Source organism: Lynx canadensis, chromosome A3 (assembly GCF_007474595.2).
Source record: "Lynx canadensis isolate LIC74 chromosome A3, mLynCan4.pri.v2, whole genome shotgun sequence".
NCBI classification, from domain to species: domain Eukaryota; kingdom Metazoa; phylum Chordata; class Mammalia; order Carnivora; family Felidae; genus Lynx; species Lynx canadensis.
This window is the reverse complement of record NC_044305.1, coordinates 73,354,682-73,371,494: the sequence shown is the minus strand read 5'-3', so window position 1 is coordinate 73,371,494 and position 16,813 is coordinate 73,354,682. Positions and strand designations below refer to the sequence as shown.

The window sequence follows — 16,813 nt, the reverse complement described above, 5'->3', positions numbered from 1 at the left end:
CAGTTTTGTACTGACAAATGTGTTTTTAATTTGCCAAAAACTCTGACATTTATGTATCTAACTTATTTTAATCTGTTACTTCTTCCCTGGGCCAACATATCAGTGATAAGATAGGCAGTGAACTTCAAATAATGCTTAAAAGAAATTTATATCTACCTCTTGGTCTTTAAGATCCCCATTTCTGGAATAAGTCAGTTTTATCTCAAGTAACCATCGTTCCTCCTGCGCTAGGATCAAAATTACTATAGGAGGCTGAATAATTGCCTTAAAGATATCAGGTCCTAATCCTGAGAACCTGGAAATTTACTTTATTTGGAAAAAGGGCCTTTACAGATGTTATTACATTAAGGATCTTGAGATAGGGAGATTATCCTGGATTATCCAGGTGGACCCTAAATACAATCACAAGTGTTCTTATAAAAGAGAGGCAGAAGGAGTGTTGACAGGCAGAAGGGGAGAAGGCAGTGTGACCACTAAGGCAGAGATTGAAGTGATGTAGCCATGGAAGGCCAGCAGCCCCCAGAAGTTGGAAGAGGCAAGGAACAGATTCTTCCCTAGAGCTTCTAGAGGAAGTGTAGCCGTTTGATTTTGGCCCAGTGTTGCTGATTTTGGATTTCTGATCTCTGGAACTGTGAGAGAATAAATTTCTGTTGTTTTAAGCTACCAATAAGTTTTTTGGCAATTTGTTATAGCAGCCACAGGAAACTAATACAATTATAAAAATAATTTTAATTGCAAAGGTAATTTTCAACTATTGGAAGTAGACATAGTACTTTGTGGCCAGATTATTATGTTTTACACATACAAATTTCCAGTGAGGTTGTGAATCATAGTGTAAGATTTTATTGATGCTCTGAAAGAAAACTGTTCCTCACTAGTGAGGTTAATTAACTTTTTACGGGCATTGTTTTTTTTTTTTTTTAATTTTTTAAATGTTTGTTTATTTTTTGAGAGAGAGAGAGAGAGCATGAGCAGGGAAGGGGCAGAGAGAGAGGGAGACACAGAAACCAAAGCAGTCTCCAGGCTCTGAGCTGTCAGCCCAGAGCCTGACGTGGGGCTCAGACTCATGAGCCATGAGATCATGACCTGAGCCGAAGTCAGAAACTTAACCAACTGAGTCACCCAGGCGCCCCATTTATGGGCATTGTTTTATAAACCTCCACCTAAGTCCATAATGGTTCAAAATTATAATTAGCCAAAATAATGATTTAACCTGTTTTACTTTAAATCTTATGATTAAGTAACTAAATTCATTGAGAGAAATATAAGAAAGCCTTTCTGTTTTTCAGAATGAGGGTTATTGAAAACAATTCCTCACAAATTCAATTGCAAATAGACCAAATGAAGCAACTTAGGGCAGAGTATGATGCAAAAGAAGCAAAATATCACACTTTCTCCAAAGATCCTTCAAAACCTATTCCAGGTACTGTATTTTGTTTAAAATATTTAAAATTCCAACTGTTTTCAGTTATTACCTATTACACAAATTAGTATATATGTGCTGCAGTGTGTATATCTTGAAGTGTACCAGGACTTCAGCCAGACTTTACAAACAGTTTTAGACAGGACTCCAGGTTGATTGACATTGATGTCAGTATTCACTGGTTCTTCATCTTCAGCTAAGTCACATTTTAAGAAACTTTGGAGTATATCCTGGAATTCATCAGGAGTTGACAAGTTTTTATGATGAATGGATAGAAGAATTGCAAATATTCATCCTGAAGAAAAGGACGACTTTGAGAATAGATAACTGTATTAAAAACTTTTAAGCGTTTCAACCAGTGTTTATCCAGAGGCAGAGTCCATAGGTGGAAATTTTAGGAAGTCACTCTGGTTTCAGTAGAAGAAGCTATGTCTTGAAGACAATGAGCTGCTCCATAACATAGCATTTCACCTGAGTTTGGTTGATCATCCTGTGTTTGGTGGAAGCAGGGACTAGATTCACTTCAAATATAAAATTATGATTATCAAATTACAAATAAGGTACATATGAATAAGGAGAGAATAAGTCAAATTGATTAAATGCTGAGAGGATTCAGGGTAAGGGAATGATTAAAAATCGAGTAGCATTAATCCAGGGGAGTTTCTGGGAGAGAATTTTGAGGTTTGCCTTTTAAAGGCAACAATTGGGGGCGCCTGGGTAGCTCAGTCAGTTAAGCATCCGACTCTTGATTTAAGCTAGGGTTGGAATCTCACAGTTCATGAGTTCGACCCCCAAGTTAGGCTCTGCACTGACAGCTCAGAACCTGCTTGGGATTCTCTCTCTCCCTCTCCCTCTCCCCACCCCCTCAAAAATAAACATTAAAAAAATAATAATAATAAGGGTAACAATTGGCCTGAATAAGAGAATCATTTTAAGTATGTGTGAGTGGGTTGTTAAGAATAACGAATACAGGGGGCAATAAGGAAGAGAGGAGTGAAGGTTTAGCAAATGTTATAAGCTTTGCATTGGAAAGAATAAACATTACCCTGGGGCTTACTATAGTAGATGAATGAAAGATTTGGCTAGAGAGAAATCTTCGGACAAAAATCCTGACTCGTTAGGCAGAAACTCTTAGTGGTATTGAGTCGCATTGATATTTAAGAGGCTTGCAAGGTGTGTCAATGAGGTCATTAAAACTTTTTAAGATACTCAGGTTTGGACAGTCTTCATTGATGATATGTTTAAAACTGCTACACATTTAAAATTGTATGCTAATTCTGTTTATGTTCTGTAAGTTATAAGTTCATGCTATCATTTTTTAATTATTTCATAACATAGTAAACTGATTTATTTTGCTAAAACTTGCTGTTTGAGCACTAGTTACCCCGCATGGTTTGGCTTGTTTGATTTGTTCCCTTTTCCCTAGGCATGACTCTCCAAGAATCCGTCAGTTTAGATGCTCTCACTAAATACTTGAAACATCTTGAAGATAAATATGCCGAAATTAAACAGGTTATGTTGAAAAAATATGTACCGGTTCAGAGGAAGGCAGATTTAGATGAGGAAATGATGGTGACATTAAAACGGAGAGATTTAGCTGAAAATTTAAACAAAGAATTACAGTTTCGGTATGAAGATTGCTTGTATATTTTTTAAGTTTGAAGCTTTTATTTATGTTTATTCTAATATTGTATTTGATTTTAGGTTCAGTGTATTGTTGATTTTTTTTTTCTTTGTAGTCATCAAAGACTGCAGATTATTTCAAATGCACTTACTTCATGGGTAAAATCTGATATGAGCAGCTCATTTCAAGATTTCGTGGAGCAAATTCAGAAAACTAAAGATTTACATGGTAATTTATCTGTATTTTTTAATTACCAAAAATAATGGAAAACATCATCTTTTCCCCCAGAAAGCTAAAGGGTGATGACTTTTCTAGGCTAAGTTTGAAGAAATAAAAAATGTACTTACTTCTGTTAGCTCTCTATTACCCTATGGGCTTCTTCCTTCAACAGCTAACACATAATTGGTAAATAGAGGATGTGGTAAGCCAAAGGGAGAAAGCTAAAAATGTACCTGATAATAAAGGAGAGAGGGACAGGGAGGCCACTCATTTTAAGAAGAGGTTGGTGCTGGGGACACCTGGGTGGCTCAGTCGGTTAAGTGTCTGACTTCAGCTTAGGTCATGATCTCACGGTTTGTGGGTTTGAGCCTGGCATCAGGCTTTGTGCTAACAGCTGGGAGCCTGGAACGTGCTTCAGATTCTGTGTCTCCCTCTCTCTCTGCCCCTTCCTTGCTCACACTCTGTGTCTCTCTCTCCAAAAATAAATAAACATTAAAAAAAAAAAAAAAAAAGAGGTTGGTGCTGTTGGGGCACCTGGGTGGCTCAGTCAGTTAATAGTCTGACTTAGGGCACCTGAGTGGCTCAGTTGGTTGAGCGTCCAACTTTGGCTCAGGTCATGATCTCACAGTTCTTGAGTTCCAGCCCTGAATTGGGCTCTGTGCTGACAGCTCAGAGCCTGGAGCCTGCTTCAGATTCTGTGTCTCCCTCTCTATCTGCTCCCCCCCCTCCCCCACACTATGTCTCTCTGTCTCTAAAAAATGAATACATATTTTAAAAAATAAAAATAAATAAATGAACATTAAAAAACTTAAATAGTCTGACTTGATTTCAGCTCAGATCACGATCTCATGGTTTGTGAGTTTGAGCCCACCTTGGGCTCCACGCTGATGGTGCAGAGCCTGGTTGGCATTCTCTCTCTCCCCCTGTCTCTGCCCCTCCCTCTCTTTCTCTCTCTCAAAAATAAATAAACTTTAAGAAAAATACCCCAAAAGATGAGTTAATTAGAAAAAGAAAAAGAGGTTGGTGCTGTTAGAAACCATAGCATTAAGTTGCTGACATTTTCTATTGATTGATCTTAAATATTCTGTGGTACTTTCAATATTTACAGGTGACCAAGGCATTATTGAGGAACTGCTTGAAGATGATCCAGGCAAGGCAAAAGAAGCTGAAATTTTGCTTTCCTACATTGAAAGGCAAATATTAAATAAATAAATAATTTTAAAAATATTTAAGTAATCTCTACATCCAACATGGGGCTTGAACTCACGACCCGAGATCAAGAGTTGTATGTTCTTCTAAATGAGCCACCCAGGCACCCTATGAAAGACAAATTATTTTAAAAGCTTTGGTTTTCCTTGTGAAAATGTTATCACGTTTATGTAATATTTATTTATTTATTAAGTAAATACTTAATATTTATTAAATGTATAGCACTTATTTAGCATCTTGATGAGTTATAGTCTAGATTTTGTATTTTTACAGTTTTACTCTACTAAACAAATTAGAAAATAAACTAGAATTTAAAAAATTCTTTATGTAAAAAATATTAGGTTGGTAGTCTAGGAAATTTTTCAGAGGATATAGGTGACTTGAGTGTTGATTTAAATTTTATGTATACTGTATTTTTTTTTTTTTTGCATTTCCTAACAATCAGTCTGATGTTAACAAAAATTTTTTGAGAATGTCTTCTTGAGTCAGATTATCCTAACCAATTTAGTCATTTTTTTCCCTCATCATTTCCATCCTATGATGTTTTAAAAAGGTATATTTCTCCCTCATACTTAAGTTATTATATAGTGCATAATAGAGGCTTAAGGAGATCTAAGACTTTATTCTTTAAGAGGTTAATTCATAGCCTGTGAGGCCAGTATGTAAGGAACATATGTAATATTCCTAGTTTCATATGTTAAATAATTTTTAATTGTCCTATTGATGTGGTACAGAGAAGGGGCAAAGATCATTTTGGGACAGCACCAAAGCCTGTTTTATTTCCTTACACTGTATGCTTCTTCAAGTCTACCAGCTTTAGACATGAGGGAAGAAACTTTGTTGAGGCTAAAAGTTTTATGTATTTTGCTCATTAGTATGACTTTGGTCTTTCTCCTCTAGGGTTTCAAATTCATTTGCAACACTGTAAATCCTGTTTGCCATAGTTTTGTTAATTGTGGGGTAAGGATTGGTTTGAAGACATTTTACCCTAGGAAGAGTAGAGGCTTAAGTTATCTGAACTATTATTTTTTCTTCTTGTGTTAGTCTCATATTTAATTGGGAGTCTGATTCGTGGCAGAGCAACATAAGCTTCACCTCTTGATCTCCAGTTCTGCAGCTATTGTGTTTCAATTACTATTTCCCCTACGTTGAGTCTCTAAGCAGATTGCCCTTCTTTTCCCAATATCTCTTCGTCTAGAGACAACACGAGAGAAAAAAATCTGAGCCCATTGTAAATTCAGTTCAAGTTTTTTCCATTTTCTGTGTCTTGCAATAAGTACTATAGGAATAAAGTACAGGGTAAGGTTCAAAGGCTGTAAAAAATGACAGAATATTACAGAAAGAAGTGAAAGGGCATCTTTCAGAATGAATGAACGTAGTTATAGTTTTTCTATGTTACTGTGTTTAGTCTGTTATAGATATTTCTAATCATTTCTTTTTTGTGTGTACTATTTATTATAATATATAACAAAATTCAATGGTTGTAGGTTCAATGAATTAATGTTGCTTGGTGAATATGAAAAAGCAGCTTGTTTTGCAGCACACAGTCCTAGAAGAATTCTTCAAAACATTGGGACAGTGAATAAATTTAAGGGTAAGCACTTTTCTTTGAACCTTATGTATGTATGCAAATTGCATTTTTTTACCCTGATAGAATGGAAAGAGTATTGAAGTGGGGACTAAAGAGCTAGGCTTCCAGCCCTATCTCTTCCATTTACTGTTTTTTTAGCTGTCACATTGAAGAATATGATTAGTTTTTCTAAATTAAATGAAATATTTCAAGTATACAGAAAAGTATGAAGAAATATACAACAGCCATGTACTCACTATCAAGATTTAGTAAATGTTAATATTTTGTCAAATTTGCTCTAATTCCTTTTAAGACAGCTTTGTTGTTATAAATTGACATATACACAACACATTGTACATATTTATAGTACACAATTTGATAAGTTTTGACATTTGTATCACCCAAAAGTTCCCTCATTGCTCTCAGCTATCCCTCTCTGATTCATCCTCACCCCTCCCATCTCCTTCTATCTGGCCACTTCCCCTTAGTGGCAACTGTTAGTCTGCTTTCAGTCACTGTAGATTAATTTGCATTTCCTAGAATTTTATATAAATGGAATTACAATAGTATGTGATCTTTTTGACTGACTTCTTACATTCAGCATTATTATTTTGAAATTCATCCATGTGTTGTGTCTATCAATAGTTCATTCCTTTTTATTGTTGAGTAGTATTCCATTGGGTGAATACAAATCCTTTATCAGATATATGATTTAAAAATATTTTCGGGGCGCCTGGGTGGCGCAGTCGGTTAAGCGTCCGACTTCAGCCAGGTCACGATCTCGCGGTCCGTGAGTTCGAGCCCCGCGTCCGGCTCTGGGCTGATGGCTCAGAGACTGGAGCCTGTTTCCGATTCTGTGTCTCCCTCTCTCTCTGCCCCTCCCCCGTTCATGCTCTGTCTCTCTCTGTCCCAAAAATAAATAAAAACGTCGAAAAAAAAAATTAAAAAAAAAAAAATATTTTCTCCCAGTCTGTGGTTTGTCTGTTCAGTCTTTTGGAAGTATCTTTTTAAGACAAGTTGTTTTTTTAAGTTGATTTATTTATTTTTGAGAGAGAGCACATGTGCACACATGAAAGAGAGAGAGAGGGAGAGAACAGGAGTAGGGGAGGGGCAGAGAGAGGGAGAGAGAAAATCCCAAGCAGGCTCTACACTGTCAGTGCAGAGCTAGACATGGGGCTCAATCATACGAATAGTGAGATCATGACCTGAGCAGAAATCAAGAGTTGTATGCTTAACTGAGTGAGCCATCCAGGTGCCTCCTAAGAAAAGTATTAAATTTTGTTGAAATCCAATTTCTGAATTTTTTTTCTTTTATGGATCATGCCTTTAGTGTTATACATAAGAAATCTGTGTCTAATCTTCAGCTTTTAACTCCTATTATTTTTTTTTGGTAAGGATTTTATGGTTTTAGGTTTACATTATGATTAAGTTTGAGTTAATTTTAATATGTGATGTAACATATGGGTCAAAGTATTTTTTTGGCCTATAACTATCCAATTGTTCCCGGATAGTTGACTTTTTCCACGTAATTGCTTTCATACCTTTGTTGAAAATCAATTGTCTGTATACTTTTAGGTCTAATCTGTTTTGTTGATCTATTTGTTTATCTTGATGCTAATACTACACTGTCTTGATTACTATTGCTTTATAGTAAGTGTTGAAGTCACAGAGAGTGTTAGACTTTAACCTCTGTTTTTCTTTATCAAATTTAATTTGGCTATTCTGGTTCTTTCATGTTTCTATTTAAATATTTAGAATCAGATTGTAAACTTCACAAAAAATTTGCTGGGGATTGCATTTAATCTATAGATCAACTTCAGGAGAATAGACACTGAACAATATTGGTTATTTGGTTCAATGAACCCATAAACTTGGTATATGTCTCCATTTATTTAGTCTTCAAAACTTTCTTTCATCAGTATTTTGTAATTTTCAGTTTTCAGGTCTTTTTTTAACATTGAAAATTTTAGTATTTTACTTAAAAATTTTCAGATATCCATGGGGCGCCTGGGTGGCTCAATCGGTTGAGTGTCCGACTCGATTTCAGTTCGGGTCTTGATCCCAGGGTCATGGGACGACCTTGCATCAGGCTCTGTGTTGAATATGGAGGCTGCTTGAGATTCTTTCTCTCTCTCTCTTTCTCTCTCTGCCCCTCTCCCCCACTTGCACTTTCTCTCTCTAAAATTAAAAAAAAAAAAAAAAAAAAAAGTCAGGCATCTTACAAATACCCAGGTACTCTTTCTTTGGATGTGTTCTGAAATTGGTGAAGTCAAAAGTGATATTAGTACATTCCTAAGGTTTTTTTCTCTTCTCCCCTTGACTGGATCTGTTCAAAGTATGGGTTATAAGTTTTAGTAGAAATCAAAGCTTGCAATTAATACCCAAATAGGTGTAATTACCAGCAAAATTGGAAAACAGCCAACTTTTATTACTTTTCTAGGCATGTGGATCTTATGCTGAGAAATTCACCAATATTAAGAAAAAAAAGAGAAATTCACCAATATTAGACAGGTGGCACTTAACTGAGTATTGCTCAGAATTAAAAAAGTCCTTTTAGGGGTGCCTTGGTGGCTCAGTTGGTTAAGCTTCTGACTTCGGCTCAGGTCATGATCTCATGGTTCTTGAGTTTGAGCCCTGTGTCAGGCTCTGTGCTGACAGCTCAGAGCCTGGAGCCTGCTTCAGATTCGGTGTCTCCCTCTCTCTCTGCCTCTCCCCTGCTCACACTCTGTCTTAAAAATGAATAAATGTTAAAAAAAATTTTTTTAAATCCTTTTATTTTAAAACTAAACTTTTTATTTTTTTTTATTTAAAAAAAAATTTTTTTTCAACGTTTATTTATTTTTGGGACAGAGAGAGACAGAGCATGAACGGGGGAGGGGCAGAGAGAGAGGGAGACACAGAATCGCAAACAGGCTCCAGGCTCTGAGTCATCAGCCCAGAGCCCGACGTGGGGCTCGAACCCACAGATCGCGAGATCGTGACCTGGCTGAAGTCGGACGCTTAACCGACTGCGCCACCCAGGCGCCCCAAAACTAAACTGTTTTTAAAAGATGAGATGCTCAGAAGGAAATACGGAGGTATAAATACAGGAGAGATATACTCAATGGAGCTTATAGATACAGATAATTTTTCTAATTATTTTCATTTTAAATGGAAATTTTTGATGTCAAATATATACAGATTGTTTTTCATAAAAATTTCCCAAAAAACCCTTTAAATTCAACAGTTTGAAAAAAATGTTCTTTTATGTTTATCAGGACACAAAAATTTGTTGCCATATACATAATGCATATGATCATATGTATTTACAGAGATTGCTTGATTGTGAATTGTGTGTAAATGGCCCATCTTACATTTTTGCATGCACAGTTTTCAATATTTTATCCCAGTGGATGTAGCAGTGTAATTTTATAGTTTTTATTCAGTGAACTCAAAGTCAAGAAACCATTCCAACAATTATTTACAATTTGATAACTGATTATGAGGTCATGTTACCATGCAGAAGTGAATGATGACATTCTGCATTTTGGGTATTAAACTTAATTTTAGGGGCGCCTGGGTGGCACAGTCGGTTAAGCGTCCGACTTCAGCCAGGTCACGATCTCGCGGTCCGTGAGTTCGAGCCCCGCGTCGGGCTCTGGGCTGATGGCTCAGAGCCTGGAGCCTGTTTCCGATTCTGTGTCTCCCTCTCTCTCTGCCCCTCCCCTGTTCATGCTCTGTCTCTCTCTGTCCCAAAAATAAATAAATGTTGAAAAAAAAATTTTTAAATAAAAAAAAAAAACAACTTAATTTTATAAGTCTGAGGTTTAAATTGGTGTTTATAAAAGTAGCCAAAGTCTAAATGTAATGACAGAAGAGGTTTCTACCATAGAGCCTTTGTAGTTTTGTAAGGGACACAGGAACAAAAAGAATTACATGATTTTTAATCTGTGTTTAGGTCTTATACATCTTTTGTCAGATTTATTTTTAAATATTTTATATTTTTTATATTATTATAATTTTTATTTCACATTCCAAAGTTGTTTGTTGCTAGTATATAGAAATACAATTGACTTTTGTGTATTGATCATGTATTCTGTGACATCTTTAAACTTATTTATTAGTTCTAATACTTTTATTGTATAGTCCTAGAATTTCTACATAGATAATCATGTCATCAGTTAAGAAAGAGTTCTACTTCTTCCTTTCCAGTATGGATGCCTATTATTTCTTTTACTTGCCTTATTGCACTGGCTCTTCCATTACAGTGTTGAATAGAAGTGGTGAGAGCAGATATTATTGCCTTGTTTTTGATCTTAGAGATAAAGTATTTAGCTTTTCATCATATTAGCTGTAGATTTTTCAACGTTGATGAAATTCCTCTCTATGGTTGGTGAGAATTTTATCAGGGATGAATGTTAGATTTGCTAAATACTTTTTTTACATTTATTGAAATGATTGTGTGGTTTTTGTCCTTTAGCCTATTAATATAACTTACTGTGTTCCTGGAGAAAACTCCATGTTTTTGAATAATTTTACTATAACTACAGAGTTGTGTAACATTGCCATAACTTAATTTTAGAACATTTTCATCCTTCCAAAAATAAATTTTTAACCGTTAACTCCTCATTTTCTACCTCCTGCTCCCTCTCCAAACCCTAGGTAACCACTAATCCACTTGCTGTCTGTGTGGATTTCCTTATTCTGGACCTTTCATATGAATAGGATCTTGCAAAACATGTTTTTTTGTGATTGACTTCTTTCCCTTAGCATAATGTTTTTGAGTTTCGTTCTTGCTGAACATGAATATTCCATTGCAGGATATATACTGCATTTTGTTCATCCATTTGCCAGTTGATAGTAATTTGGGTCGTTTTTACTTTTTGGCTATTATGAATAATGCAGCTATGAATATTTGTGTACAAATTTTTGTGTAGACATTTGTTTTTATTTCTCTTGGGTAAATTCCTGGGAGGGGAATGGATGGCTCTATGGTAACTTTGTGTTAACGCTTTTAGGAACTGCTAAACTATTTGCACTATTTTTCATTCCTATCAACAATATATGAGGATTTCAATTTCTTCACATCCTTACCAGCACTTATTAATGTCTGTCTTTTTGATTATAGCCTTGTTAAACCATGTGAAGTATCTTATTGTGGATTTATTTGTTTAATTAAAAAAAATTAATTCCAGATAGTTAACAAAATTGTTATATATTAATTTTGAGTGTACAATATAATGATTCAACAATTCTATGTATTACTCAATGCTCATCAAGATAAGTGTTCTCATTGTGTTTTTTTTTTTAATGTTTTTTTAAATTTATTTTTGAGACAGAGCATGAGCAGGGGAGGGGCAGAGAGAGGGGGAGACACAGAATCTGAAGCAGGCTCCAGGCTCTGAGCTGTCAGCACAGAGCCCGACGCGGGGCTTGAACTCACGGAGTGTGAGATCATGACCTGAGCTGAAGTCAGACGCTAAACCGACTGAGCCAGGCAGGCGCCCCTCTGATTGTGGTTTTGATTTGCATATCTGTAATGACTAACAGTGTTGGCATCTTTTCATGTGCCTATTGGCCATTTATTTATCTTTGGAGAAATGTCTACTGTTTGCCCATTTTAAAATTATGTTATTTGTGTTTTTATTATTGAGTTGTGAGAGTTCTTTTTATATTCTGGATAAAAATCTCATATCAGACAGATGATGTGCAAATATGTTCTTCCAATCTGTGGATTTTCTTTTCACTTTCTTGATGGTGGCTTTTGAAGCACAAAAGTTTTTAATTTTGATGGGGACTAATTTACCCTCTTCTCTTCTATGGCTGTGCTTTTGTTGTTGTATCTAAGAAATCTTTGCCTAACTTAAGATCATGTGTTTTCTTCTAAGAGTTTTATGCATTTAGGTCTGTGATCTACTTTGAGTTAATTTTTGTGTATGGTGTGAGATAATGGTCCAGATTCATTCTTTTGCATATAGATATCTAGTTATCCCAGCACCATTTGTTGAAAAGACTGTTCTGTATCCACTGAATTGTTTGGCCCCTTTGTCAAAAATCAATTGACCATAAATGTTTAGAGTTTATTTATAGACTCTTGATTCTGTTATATTTCTCTAGATATCCATCCTATGTCAGTATCATACTATTTTGATTACTGTAGCTTTGTAGTAGGTTTTGAAAATAGAAATGTGACTCCATGTTTCTTTTGATTAGTATTAGCATGGTGTATTTTTTCCCATATTCTTACTTTTGATTTATTTGTATCTTTGTATTTAAAGTCATTGTCTTCTACATGCACCCCAATGTTTATAACAGCATTATCAACAATAGCAAACTATGGAAAGAGCCCAAATGTCCATCAACTGATGTGGTATATACATACACAGTTGAATATTACTCAGCTATCAAAAAGAATGGAATCTTGCCATTTGCAGTGATGTGGATGGAGCTAGAGTATATCATGCTAAGTGAAATAAGAGAAAAATACCATATGATTTCACTCATGGGAATTTAAGAAACAAAACAGATGAACATGGGGGAAGGGATAAAAAAGAGAGGGAAGCAAACCATGAGACTCTTTACTATAGAGAACAAACTGAGGGTTGTTGGAGGGAGGTGGGCAGGGGATGGGCTAAATGGGTGATGGGTATTAAGGAGGGCACTTCTTGTGATGAGCACTGGGTGTTATTTGTATGTGATGAATCACTAAATTCTACACCTGAAACCATTTTTACCATATGTGTTAACTAACTAGAATTTAAAATAATAACTTGAAATAAAAATAAACAGACCAATAAATAAAGTCAGTGTCTTCTAGGCAACATATACTTGGATTCTACTTTTTTTATACACTCCGACAATCTTTGCCTTTCAATTGGAGTGTTTAGATCACTTATATTTAATGTGATTGTTGACATGGTTGAGTTTTATTTGTTTTCTATTTTTCTTATCTCTTCTTTGTTACTGTTTTTCCCTCTTTTTCTGCCTTCTTTTGGATTAGTTGAATTTTTTCATGATTCCATTTTTCTCCTTTGCTCATTATAAGCTGTAACTCCTTGTTGTTTTGTTTGTTGCTTTAAGGTTTATAGATCATAACTTTTACTTCTCATACTCTACCCTTATGTGATGTTATACCACTTTATGTATTATATAAAACAGTATGCTTCTAAATACTTACATTCATGGGATATACCATTTCTGGTCTTTATTCCTTCGTGTAGATTCATATTTCTATCTGGTATTATTTTCCTTCTGCTTGAAAGACTTCTTTTAACATCTCTTACAGTGGTCTGCTGGTGGTATATTCTTTGAACTTTTAAAAGTTCCATGTGGAGGCTCTTAGGGAGATTACATTGCATATTTCTCTCCTACCTTCTAGGTGGCTATTGGCAACTTTTGGCATTCCTTGGTTAGAGACACATCATTCTAATCTCTGCCTCTGTTTTCATATAGCATGTAATATTTAGTTATTACCCACAATGAAAGTTTAATCCATAAGCATTAGTTAAACATTATCAGTACATAATTGTAGACTGAAATTTTTTGAAAATGCAAAGAGATGAAAGTAATAATATGAAGTAAGAAAAAGCAAACTGTTACTTAAAGTATTCAACTCAAAACTTTTCTTCTCTCTGTAGCTGTTGGAAAAATTAGAGGAAAGCCTTTTCCATTACTCTTATTTTTTGAGGCCATCTTTAGCACAAGTCATGCATGCAGACGTCCTATTGATGCAGAACTGACCCTGGAAGGAATCCAATGTGGATTATCTGAAAAACGTTTAGATTTAGTTATCAATTGGGTCACTCAGGAAAGGTAAGCAAAATTAAACTTTTGACTTAATTTTGATATATGGTTAATGAGGTTGTTCTCAACATTTCAGTAGTTTTTTATCAGCACATTATCCTGAACAATTAATCCTTCAGAGACGATTTACTAAACATTCATGGAGTAACGGGGCCTAGTCACATAAACCCAGATCAGGAGTTGAGTAATAGTGGTTCATGGGATTATTCATGACCCATGAATTCATCAGTCAGGACAGAAAAGGATTTATCAGTATCATGCTACTGAGAGGGATAAGGCAGGAACTTGGATCCAGAGAGGTTATGGTTACATGTGAAGGATATACCTAGGAGAAAACTTATAAGCAGGATGGATATGGACCCATGTTGCATTTAGAATATATAAACCAGGGGCGCCTGGGTGGCTCAGTCCATTAAGCATCCAACTCTTTTGATCTTGGCTCAGGTCATGACATCCTGGTTCATGGTGAACCTGGTGTCGGGCTCCATGGTGAGTGTGGAGCCTACTTGAGATTCTCTCTCCCTTTCTCTCTGCCCCTCCCCATCCCTCTCTTTGTCTCTCTCTCTTTCAAAATAAATAAATAAACATTAAAAAAAAATAAAAACATATACACCAGCAAGGACAGGCAGGAAATGCTTCTTGGAGTTGGATTTCAGTATATGTAGGCAGATTTGTACTAGAGCTCCCTTAGGTTGGATTCCTATAACCAAAGCCTCAGACATGATTGATAGAAGGTGGGCTTGTCAAGAAAACCCTATAAGGGAGTGAGTGAAGCAAAATAGGAAAGAGTATGTGTATGTTTGGGAAGCCAAGAAAGGTTGTGATCTTAGGCACGTTCTAATCTTGGTCTTATTTGTAGATGGATGGCTCTGGAGCATAAACCACACCAAAGAGCTGCCCCCTTTGAGGCAAGGGATCAGTCTTTTGTACCTCTCTGTTAGTCTCTATTAGGGCTATAGGCTGCCTGGATGGGGCATAACTTCCTAGGCCTCGTGGCTCCCATCAGCAAAGGGCAATTTGCTACAGAAGGGAGAGACATGTGAGCCACTGACAGCCAGCACCCAGAGGGGAAGGGTATGCTGTCTCAGTAATGAGGATCCGGGCAGAACATTAAATCAGCATCTACTGTAGTCAACCATTTGCACAACACAAATGTATTTTCTTCTCACTTTAATTTCATTCCATCTAGGCACAACTTCTCTAGGATTCTGTGGTTAAAATTCTGGGGGGAAACTTAGAAGGGTTAGTAGAATGAACTATATATAGCCCTTGTCATGACAATTGATCATAGGGCTATAATTTGGTTTTTACACCTTTATGGAGATAGAATTTATGTACAATAATCTCTACATATTTAAAGTGTACATTATGATGAGTTTTTAGAAAGCATTATGGGGATATAACTGACATTATAAATTGCACATATTTATAGTGTACAGTTTGACAAGTTTTGACATACGTATACACCCATGAAATCATCACCACAGTCAAGATAATCAACCTCATTCCAACCCCCACCACCATTTCCAGGTAACCACTGATCTGCTTTCTGTCACCTTAGATGAGGTTTCATTTTCTAGAATTTTATATAAATGGAATTATACATTATGTATTCTTTTTTTCTTGTTCTGCCTCTTTTGCTTTAGTTATTTTGAGATTCATCCACATTAATTATTACTCATTTTTCTCCTCTGTCATCCATTTTATATTCTTCTCACTCTATTGGTCCTAATGGCTTGTCTGGTAGGATGACTGTGGTTTCCATGCATTTATCAAACCATGATTATTGATTTACCCACTAATAGTTTTTAACTGGCCCGGGACTACCCAGCAATATCCCAGTAGATCATCTACCACCTGTAACAAGCAACCATATACTTAAGATTCCAAAGTAGGCACTTAAGATTCCAAAAGTGCCTACTGAGTCCTGCTAAAGTTGGAGTGTTTATCCAGAGAACACCAATGACTTTAGAATTAGAACAGCTCATCATGAACTGGATTCTGACAGAAACACCAAGTCATGAGGTCAGGTGGGCTCAGAGAGTCCATCTAAAATCAGGTACGGTGAAGATAGTGCTCAAGCAGATCCAGACTACACAAGTTAGCTTCAGGAATAGGTGGCCCAGAATTCATGTCAACTACCACCAACTGACCAACACAACTTCCACAGCTCACACCTAAAGCCTCATGCAGGGCTGGGGGTGACCTAAGACCAGCAGGCAAGGAAGAAAAAAACCCAAACTTGGTTCATGAATGGTTCAGGTTGTGTCCAGGTGATGCCAGCTTGTCGCTCCATCTTTTGAAGACATAGTAACATCCTTCAGGATGAAATGTACACTTTAAACTAGTGATGATTGTATGGTATATCTCCAGTATGTAGAATACTTGGGTCTGGGAGATAAAAGAGTGGCTCTTCTCAGCTGATTCCCCAGTAACCCACTTGGTGGAATCAAGGTTCTCTAGAGAAACAGAATCAATAGGATATATATACATACACACACCCATGAAGAAATTGGCTCCTGTGAATATGGAGGCTGATAAGTCTTAAGATCCACAGTCAGCAAGCTAGAGACCCAAGAGAGCTGCCAATGGTGTAAGTTTCAGGCTGCTCAAGACCCAAGAAGAGCCAATGTTTCTTTTTGAGTCCAAAGGTAGGAAAAGACTGATGTCCCAGCTAAGCGGTCAGGCAGGAGGAGTTCCGCTTTATATGAAAGAGGGTCAGCCTTTTTTGTACCCTCCAGGCCATCAACTGATGGGTTGAGAGCTATCCACATTCATAGCGATCTGCTTTATTCAGTCTACTGATTCAAATGTTACTCTCTTTCAAATACATCCTCACGGACTCACACAGAATAATATATGACTAAATATCTGGGGACTCTATGGGCCAGTCAGGATGACACATAAAATTCTCATGCCTGCAAATTTAGGTTCTGTGAGTCATAGTCAACTTGGGTTATCATGAAAAGGTAAGATTGTTACATAA

General features: G+C 36.3%; 1 protein-coding gene across 5 annotated transcripts in view; it reads left to right on the top strand.

The window, feature by feature from the left end:
- CLHC1 (clathrin heavy chain linker domain containing 1) overlaps positions 1-16,813 on the top strand; it is a 41,113-nt gene that overhangs the window by 11,585 nt on the left and 12,715 nt on the right. For all 5 annotated transcript variants that reach the window (XM_030310617.2, XM_030310610.2, XM_032592643.1 and 2 more), the window contains 6 exons: positions 1,290-1,423; positions 2,850-3,051; positions 3,163-3,275; positions 4,375-4,459; positions 5,963-6,069; positions 13,662-13,836. In XM_030310617.2, coding sequence (XP_030166477.1) covers positions 1,290-1,423; positions 2,850-3,051; positions 3,163-3,275; positions 4,375-4,459; positions 5,963-6,069; positions 13,662-13,836 — 816 coding nt within the window. The remainder of the gene's footprint in view (positions 1-1,289; positions 1,424-2,849; positions 3,052-3,162; positions 3,276-4,374; positions 4,460-5,962; positions 6,070-13,661; positions 13,837-16,813) is intronic.